At 38.4% G+C, this 9,633-nt stretch overlaps 2 protein-coding genes across 3 annotated transcripts; both read left to right on the forward strand.

Annotated features, from left to right (window-relative positions):
• Window positions 1–194: 194 nt before the first annotated feature.
• Window positions 195–2,318, forward strand: lamtor2 (late endosomal/lysosomal adaptor, MAPK and MTOR activator 2). The gene is made up of 4 exons (XM_026924622.3): window positions 195–385; window positions 682–844; window positions 1,824–1,913; window positions 1,999–2,318. Exons 1-4 carry the CDS (start codon window positions 318–320, stop codon window positions 2,053–2,055), a joined length of 378 nt encoding a protein of 125 aa, XP_026780423.1. The 5' UTR covers window positions 195–317; the 3' UTR covers window positions 2,056–2,318.
• Window positions 2,319–4,398: 2,080 nt separating this feature from the next.
• rab25b (RAB25, member RAS oncogene family b) lies at window positions 4,399–9,111 on the forward strand. 2 transcript variants are annotated; one of them, XM_026924737.3, is made up of 6 exons: window positions 4,399–4,647; window positions 4,721–4,792; window positions 6,170–6,365; window positions 7,901–8,094; window positions 8,208–8,288; window positions 8,417–9,111. In XM_026924737.3, the coding sequence occupies exons 2-6, from the start codon at window positions 4,756–4,758 to the stop codon at window positions 8,542–8,544; spliced, it is 636 nt and encodes a 211-aa protein (XP_026780538.1). In that variant the 5' UTR covers window positions 4,399–4,647; window positions 4,721–4,755; the 3' UTR covers window positions 8,545–9,111. The 2 variants fall into 2 exon arrangements, with proteins under 2 accessions (XP_026780538.1, XP_026780537.1); XM_026924736.3 differs by having other exon boundaries at window positions 4,403–4,558.
• Window positions 9,112–9,633: the final 522 nt, after the last annotated feature.

Consider the following 9,633-nt stretch of genomic DNA (forward strand, 5'->3'; position numbering starts at 1 on the left):
TTGAAAATTAACGTAGGCAAAAGTCGGTCACATCGAATCGCATCGTAGCAGATTCAGAAGTATCCTCAAATATCGTATCACTGCCTTAAGAATCGAAATCGTATCGTATAGTATCGTATCGTGAGCAAAGCTGATGTTTACACTCCTCTAATAAACTACACCGTGCACGAGTCAATTTCTAAAACTACAGTTCCCATGATTCCCTTCGCTCTTGCGGAAGTCAGTGTCAGCTGACGTTCATGCAGCTCAGTGTTTTAACAAAAATAAATTCTGTGGCAGTTTTGTGTCTTTAGTGAATTTTCTTTGCAACACAGATAATGTTACGACCCAAAGCTTTAACTCAGGTTCTCAGCCAGGCGAACACGAACGGGGTCCAGAGCACTCTGTGAGTATTATTCCACTTCCGCTAGCTTACACGGGTACAAACCCAGCTGCTAGCTGGCTAACTAGCTAGCCAGTCGTTTAATTGAGCAGAATTCATACACTGAGGTTGTGTTTTTGTTTTGTTTTGGTCCTGTAAAGATGAATTAGTTACACTTTAGTATTCAGCACATGAGCCTGCTTGGTGTTTCTGGTAGTTTGTGTTATAAAGTAGCTAATGTACAGTAATAGTGTACAGTAGGTTTGAGCTTAGCGTGTTTTTTAAAAGCAGGACTAAAGCAGATGTTGGTGGACTTTCAGATTACTGAATAATGAAGGATCTCTGCTGGCTTATTCGGGCTACGGGGACACGGACGCTCGGGTAACAGCTGCCATCGCCAGCAACATCTGGGCTGCTTATGACAAAAACGGCCATCAGGCTTTTAACGAGGACAAACTGAAGTTTATTCTGATGGACTGCATGGTAAGAGAGAAAATGTGTAGGGTGAGAAAATGTTCCAGTGCCTAAAAAAAGTCTAGAGCTTCAGGTCATGTTCATATCAGACATCAGATGAGGAAAATATGATCTCAGTGACCAAGACTGGACAAAAACCAGGTGACAGTTTTCCATCTGATTTCTGGAGCCTCAGATTCCTGTTCCTGACCTACAGGAGTGGAACATGATGTTCTGCTGTTCTAGCCCATCCGCCTCAAGATTCAGCGTGCTCTGAGATGCTTTTCTGCTCACCACGGCTGTAAAGAGTGGTTATTTGAGTTAGTGTAGTAAGCTGGAGTCAGTGTGGCCATTCTCCTCAAACATCTCTCATCAGCACGGTGTTTCTGCACACAGAGCCTCCGCTCCCTGGATGGATTTTTTGTGTTTTTGCACCATTTTCATTTCACATGTTATAAAATGAAAATCCCAGGAGATCAGCAGTTTCTGAAATACTCAAACCACCCCTAACAACCATGCAACGGTCAAAGGCACATTCTGAGATCACGTTTTTCCCCATTCTGATGTTCGATGTGAACGTTACCTGAAGCTTAACGTTAACGTAAAGATTGGCTGATCAGATAATTGCATGAGTGTACAGGTGTTGCTAATAAAGTGGATGGTAATTTGATCTTTTTTTTTTTTTTTTTTTTTTAAACAAGTCTTGTGTAACTTTTGCATTGTGTTAATAGATTTTAACTAAACGCGTCTTCACATGATGAAAAACCTTCTAGTTGCACGCAGAGCTTTCTCTAAGCCGGGTTCTGTTCCTTCACTGTGTCTCTGTCTCTCTCGAATTTACCGTAAACCCATCATCATCATCATCATCTTCACTGACTCACACTAGTAAACAAGGCAATGCAAAACAATAAAATGTAAATCGGTGTGTTTTGCTGTATATGTTTTGCCACTGAGGATACAACTGTGCCTTCACTGTTTTAGCTTAATAGCAAAACGGTTGTGATTACAGGAAGGCAGAGTGGCTATTACCCGGGTCGCAAACTTACTGCTGTGCATGTACGCTAAGGAGACCGTGGGCTTCGGGATGCTGAAAGCCAAGGTAAGATGTGGAACGTGCGTGTTGCACGTGCTCTGTTCATTTTAAATTACATCTGTAAACATTTCAGTGTGTGTTTTATTTTTAGGCGGAGGCCCTGGTGGAGTATCTTCAGGAACCACTGACACAAGTGGCAGCATCATAGATATAGAAATCTGAAATTTGGCATTTTGGTCTTTATTTTGTCAAAACCCTATTATTCCACACTTTATTTATTTGCTTAGTTGATCCTCCTAATCTTTATAACAGACTAAAATTGTACCATTCTTATACAAGTTCTTATTAATCAGAATCCGATGTGAACTTTGTTTTTTCTCAGCAGCTTTTTGTGGTTGCGCCTAACCAATTAACTTATAAATAAGCCAATATTTGGTAAAAAAAAAATAAAATAAATGTGCTTGTTTTGTACATTGTTGTTGTACTGGTTTTCTTTCATTATCATTAACGGAGCGATCTCCTGTTAAAATAAAATGATTTTTTTCTTGAACATTAAAATAATTGCCTTATAGCTCCAACATCTAACTCTTAGCTAGAAATCACTTTGTGTCCTTTTATGTTTAAACGACTTTATTAATCGCTTTAATATTATAAAAATAAAGAAAGAAAGAATGATGTGAAATCCATGTAGTTGACTGTAGATGAAGTGGAGATATCTAATAAATCTGCTATGTTCATACAACAGGAGAAAATAAATATGTATCGTTCACATTTTACCCTTTCTTAGACCTGTTAAACTATTTTAACCTGTCCAAATGATGAAAAAAAAAGTCACATATCACAGATTCCTAACAAGGTTTCCAAACATCTTGGGGGTGAAAAAAGGTCCATCCATTCCAGATTAGGATGATGAGATAATGCACAAAATGTCCAGGAAGTTTACTATCAGTGCATTTGATGGGAGAGGAATGTACTTTGTAAAGTAATGAATCTAGGTCAAGTCAAGGCTATGCATTATTATAAAAGTGATAAAAGTAAGGTCTGTTTTTGTCAGTTACTAACAGCACTGCTCCCTGTACAATGAAAAATAAAGATGAGGAGGAAGTGAGGATCACTGACTAGATCTTATCGCACAGCAGAGTCAGACTCCATACTTATGTATTTATTTTACATTTATTTTAACCTTTCTGCAAAGGAGACTTCTTGTTGGATTTCTGATCAGATTTGAGATTTTTTCCCCCTGGGCCCTTATATTGGTCATAGCCAGTCATTAGAATCTGAACTCTGGTCATTGAGTACTTGGTTGATGGTGATTTTAATGAATTCATACTTAACCAGTCTCTAACAATGAGTCAAATCTGTATAATTTGAATATTTCTGGAACCTGCTTAAACAATCCATAGGCTAAAAAAGTTTGTTTCAGACTTTTACAGTGCGAATTTCACAATTCTGAAGGATAATTAATCATAATGGGAAAAAAATATAAAATTTCCAGGTTTACCAGTCAAATAAGGTCTCATTCCTGTGAAAAAGGAAGTAATTTTACATTTTTTTTTTTTTTTTTTGTAAGTGCTTTGTTCGTCTGTTGTGAGGTTCCTTTAATGTGGCTTTTGTATTATTTCCTTATGTGTCATCATATAAGGAACTGTTGTAATGCTGTTGTCTTGGACACGATAGTCCTGTTTTTGTGATTAACACACTCAAAACTAAGCTGTAAATAGCACTTTCTTTTTAGCACTAACATGTTGTTGTTAATACCAGTAACACTCATACGAAACATGAACACTTTTACAGCTTTATCGGGTTAATTTACGGTCAGTATGATCTTAGAACCATGGTTCTTAAAGTAGGGCCTGTGACATTTAAGCACAATTTTTATTCCACAATTTTTATTATTATTAATTTAAATTGAAATGATGGTACAATGGAGATCACTAATTCAACTACTTAGAAAGCTGTTGTAGTTATTTAGTCATTATTATTGAATTAAATGGGTTTAATGTCCAGCTCAGTAACTTAAATCTACCTGCAGTTTTTATTTATTTATTTATTTTTATTTTAAAATGCCGTTAATTTGATAGAAGATGTCTCCACTCTAGACACTGACGCACTGTTCGCGTTCTCTGGCTGGATAGTGCTGAAGTGAAAACCTTTAATAGCACCAATACATAAATATGAAGGTACATATGTGCTTGACATGCCTCATATTTGAATAATTTGATTATGTTAATAAAATATGAAAATGTTTTTTTATATTGGAAGGCATTGCTGTCCTGGCTGTAAAAAGTTCTACATGGAACTAATGAGAAATACGTGAACACAGTAACAGGTGCCATTTAGACTGTTTGGACTAAGAGAGAGGCTTCTTCCCAACTGACCTAATCAGTATTTCCACACACTATTTAATAAGGAAGTGCACACTTTTGTATATAGGCAAGCTCTTCTTGAGCTGAAGGCAATGCATTCCTTCTCTATAGAGCCAGCTCTTGGATTGGCTGTTCCTGAAAAGCGGGCGGTTCTAGTATCACCCTGCCGTGTCATTGGCTGAGCAGGTGCAGCAGTGAGGGCAGTTTCATATGACTGCACCTGTGCTCACCCTACTCGTTCAACCTGCTTTACGATTCGGTCACACCCCATCTCCAACTACCCGAGTTCTACTTATCAGCGGAAATGCCAAGCCAAACATCACGGCTACTTCCTCGTCCTCGCAGGTAAAACTTCACACCTAAACACACGGAGAGCTGGAGCGTTCCTTGTTGGTTCTTTGTTTCATTCTTGCCTCCACATCTGGCAGTGCTGAGTGAGTGCTTTGTCATCTCTGTTTTGTCTTCCTTCCTGACTCTACTGGATCCTGACTCATGCACTTTATCCAGAGTTTGAGACAGAGGAACTAATGTGAGGGCTGAGAATGGGATCAGACGAGGCCTACAACTTTGTCTTTAAAGGTGTGTCTTTTTTTTTTTTTTTTTTAAATCATTGATACAATTTTTTTCCCCTGTTAGTACAGAATGTACACAGTGTTTTGTTGGCTTAGAAACTGAAGGCTGTCTGTAGAGTGGCTGTAAGAAAAACAAGCAAAATGAGATCACTCTTCAGAAAGTTACGGGTATTAAGCAATATTGGATTCGGCTGCCAAGCAAACAGCGTCTCAATCACGTGCTCTTATGTTTGACATGAAAACATTCTCAAAATACCACTGTGAGGGATCAGTATAATTTCTTGGTCATGTTGTGCTTCACAGAAATGTGTTTAGGAATAACCTATGATCAGAACAACACTACAGCTCAAAACGAAACATAATTGCTATGTCTAATATCCTTTTTATCCTCATAATTTTATGCCTGTCTCATGATACTTGTCATCCAGTGTCCTGTCCTCTTACATGGGCTCTGTATAGGAAATGGTATGTGCTCAATGTAAGTGGCGAGATTCATTTGAGAGGAACGTTGGCTGAAGTGGCGACAAGAAAGAAATACACGTTCAGTTAACAGTTTGATATGAACGCCTACACTTTTGTGCAGTTACATGCAAGATATGCAACCGATCCTTCATGAAGCCAGAGCAAGATATTTTTGTCCAGCACAGGAGTTTTTTTTTCTTTTCACTACACACACCACATAAGCCTTGCAAAATGCTTCAAGGTCACAAATCTGATTTGCCATGGCAACTGGTGTGTTGTTTGCACACGACAGGTTACTGAATAAAGGAGAACAGAGTGTTTTTGACTTCCATCTTACTTTGTAAAGCTCAAGGTTTTGCAATAATCTGGCAAAGGAGTCGCGAATCCCTTATTTTCCAAGTCTTCTTACGTTAAAAACAAGATCACAGCTAGTTTTAATAGTTCTGGATTCCTACAATATTAGAGGAATGTGTTTGCAAGTATCTATCTTTATCTCATAATTGAGTTCAGAAGTACAAATATTCAAGTGAAACAAGGTATGTCTGGAAATTCCTCAATCTTTTAATACTGAAATTGCATAAGCTTAAGAAACACAGGCTCATTTCTATTTTTTTAAGTATTAGGATGTACATGAATCACTGACTGTTTGATGGGTGTGATGAAATTTTCAAATATCCCTGGCTTGCTTAGACATACCTGCAACATCCGAAATTGTTACAGGGAGTGTATAATAACAGGTATTTCAAATGGTTCACTCTCAAATGACACATGACATCTTCAACCCACCTTAAGATTTGACCGGGCCCAGTCTAGTCCAACCTAACCCGACTTTCTGACCACAGTTGCTAAATAGTACAGGTCTGAACCTGTAGCAGCCTCCAACATCATGGCTTTATAATCACCTCTGTGTTTATTTCCCCAGTGGTTCTCATAGGGGAATCAGGAGTAGGCAAGAGCAACTTGCTTTCACGCTTTACTAAGAACGAGTTCAACCATGACAGCAGGACCACTATTGGTGTGGAGTTCAGTACGAGGACTATGGAGCTGAACGGCCTCACTATTAAAGCCCAGATTTGGGACACAGCCGGATTGGAGCGGTATCGTGCCATCACCTCAGCGTAAGTAATCACAATTGTTGTCCAACTCTACAATGGAAGTCCATTTTAGTGTTCAGTATTCCACCAAGTGAACAGTCGGTGCTCATCAGAAGGGCAGTATCATACCCAGGAATAGTAGTTCCTCATAAAAGTCCCAAAATCTCAATACTCATGTTGTGTCAATTTACAGCCATTTTCTCAGAGATCAGTCACTGCCAATTCTCACCACATAAGCCAGTCTTCATGGTTGCACAACACCTACTAATCTGGGATGGGAAATTTTCTAATTTGGGAAAAATATTTATATGACACGTACAATTAGTGCAAACAACAGGGCAGGATGTGAAGAGATACACTGTGCAACACATTCAGTATGTAGTAGCCATAAATACACTCCACATTGTTGTGAAGAGAGGTTTAATGGCCTGATATGCCATCTCCGTTGGCAACAATGCCACTGTATCTGCTGTTTTCTCAAGATATGCATATATCGTAGTCATCTCAACTCTCACCATCTTCAGTGTTATTATGCAAAATTAGAACACATGGTCAAAAAAAAGGTATTACAGTGATGGGACCCTCTAGTAGAATTAAAGGTATGCAAGTGAGTATGTGAACAAGGACGTACATCTGCCAACAGTCATACGTCTTGTATAACCCTTGTCTTGCCAAACACCTTCTTACTCCGAGACACTTGAAGAGAAATGGTTCACTGCAGTCCTGTCCAACTTGAAATCTAATCAGAGGATGAAAGCTTACTTGGGAGACCCTGTTTCTCTTTCTTGAAAACTTGAGGCCCAATCAGATAATATTTGCCGAATATAGAGGTTCTACTTGGTTTTATTTCATGTAACAACTGAATCCAAAATTTAATTCTTTGTATAAACCAAAAAGATCAGAAGACTGAGGAAGCACCAACAAATTTAGATCCTAAGTGAAGACCCTCTCAAGAACCTCCAGTGTTTCCCAGTCTGGTCCACTGGAACTGCCAGATGGTCCATCATTCTGCTCTCTCTAAGCTCCCACCACATCTAAAACAAGCAATCAAGAAAACTAACCACCTGGTACAGGGTGCTTACAGATGCCCATGATTGGCTAGGGTTGCTCTGATTGGCAGGGAAGAGATGAATGCCATCCTCTACCCAGAGAGCAGCACAATTATTCTCTCTTATTGCACCTCTCCAGTTCCCATTTCTCATTCTCTTGATGACTTGAAACCCAATTAGAAAACATCTGCCATTATACATTATGTCCAAGCAACAACTAAATCCATCTAATCCATTTAAACCAAACCATCATATAAATGAAGATCTTTTTATTAAAAATTTCAATTTTCCAATGTTTCTCAAACTGGTCCTTGGAGAATCTCGGATGGTCCACATTATTGCGCTGTCCTAGTTGCCAACAGACGTAAAACAAGCAATCACGGACACAGAATAGCTCATGTAGGTGTGAGACAGAGCAACAGTATGACCATTCAGAGAACCACCAAGGACCAGCTTGGGAAACACTGCTCTAATCGATTTCCTGATTTTCTGCTGTTTCTTTTGCTGCAGTTATTATCGGGGTGCTGTTGGAGCGCTACTAGTTTATGACATTTCAAAGCACCTGACCTATCAGAGTGCCGAGCGCTGGCTGAAGGAACTTTACGACCATGCCGATCCCCAAATTGTGGTCATGCTGGTTGGTAACAAGTCAGACTTGGCATCGGTACGAGCTGTGTCAACCGAGGATGCAAAAAATTTTGCAGGTGCTTATCTCAGGTTTACTTTCCTGTTATACAACCTGTTTAACTTGTTATACACTTGTTATAATAGACACTCGATGAAAAGATTTTTATATCTTTTTTTTTTTAATAACCAGAAAAGAACGGATTGCTGTTCATGGAAACCTCTGCATTGGAATCAACAAATGTTGAGGCCGCTTTCAACAACGTCCTCACAGGTATTGTATACTGTCAATACTACATCTCATATTTCTGCTAGTTTTCTATCCTTGGAGTTTTGCGCTTGTAATTTTGTGGTGGCTGCTGACACTTAAATTGGGAAGCTAATTTATCAACTGTCTTGTAGAAATCCACAAGAAAGTAAGCAACAAAGAGGTGACCCGTGGCTCAGTCGGCGCCATGTCACTGTCCAATCCCAACGCCTCACCCACTGAAGCTCAGGACGAGAAGAAGCCCTGCTGTAAAAACTTATAAGAATGAAGATATGGCAAAATATAGAGGAATTGAGAGGACCACATTGTGTCTGGAGGGACACGGTGCTGTCTGTCCAATGATAAATCCAAACGAACCACTGTTTGCTGACTGATGTGGCCATACGTATTTCTTTGTGGGATGTCACTACTGTGTTACTATCAGGAGAAAGTATTCTTGTGCATGTTTTTTAGGCTGAAATTGCTTTCTTAGTTGGTTTTCCTGTCTTCTCTCACATGCACGCTAGCATTTTTAGCATTTCTTAGTGTTGTAAAAAGGATGTTATTTATGAAATAATGTCACCATGTAGCAATTGTCTTTAGTCATAATTTAGAAGTAATTTCAAATGATTGTTAGATGTAAATTTGACATATTAAAAACATTGTTACACTAAAAGTTGTCAAATAACGAATAAAACTGTGCACTACATTTCATGCCTTTCAATCTTCACCCAGTTCAATCCTTATTATAATAAGGACACACGTTTTCTTTTAATACTGATATATCAATCAAACAAGATAGAGATGGACTGTAAGCAATGATTAATAAATCGATTATATGCCTGTGAAACACTAGAGTCCTCTTTTTCTTTTTTTGAATCACATCAAAACATTCCTTATTGATTTAAAAATATTTCATGTTTTTCATTGTCCTCAAGATTTAAATTTACACCCATACTTTTACATACACAATAAGCCTGGAATGGGCGGAGATCTACAAGGAATTTATGTGCAACTTGTTTAAGCTATTTAATATGTAGCCTATTTTTGGTTGCAATTAATAATTAATTGGCGTTCAAAACAGGAACTATACTAGGATATATAATTATGCAATTATAAATTATCTAATCTGTTTTTTGTATTTGGTTTAAACACATACAAGTGTGTTTGTTTATTTTTTTTTTTATATTGGGCATGGTGATATTACCCGACTTACTATTAAGGTAAGATCATCCCATTCCAGATTTAGTCCCCACTTTGCTGTTATAATAAGCTCCACTCTTCTGGGAAGGCTTTCCACTAGATTTTGGAGCGTGGCTGTGGGGATTTGTGTTCATTCAGCTACAAGAGCATTAGTGAGTGATGCTGATTG

Source organism: Pangasianodon hypophthalmus, chromosome 22 (assembly GCF_027358585.1).
Source record: "Pangasianodon hypophthalmus isolate fPanHyp1 chromosome 22, fPanHyp1.pri, whole genome shotgun sequence".
In the NCBI taxonomy this organism is placed as follows: Eukaryota; Metazoa; Chordata; class Actinopteri; order Siluriformes; family Pangasiidae; genus Pangasianodon; species Pangasianodon hypophthalmus.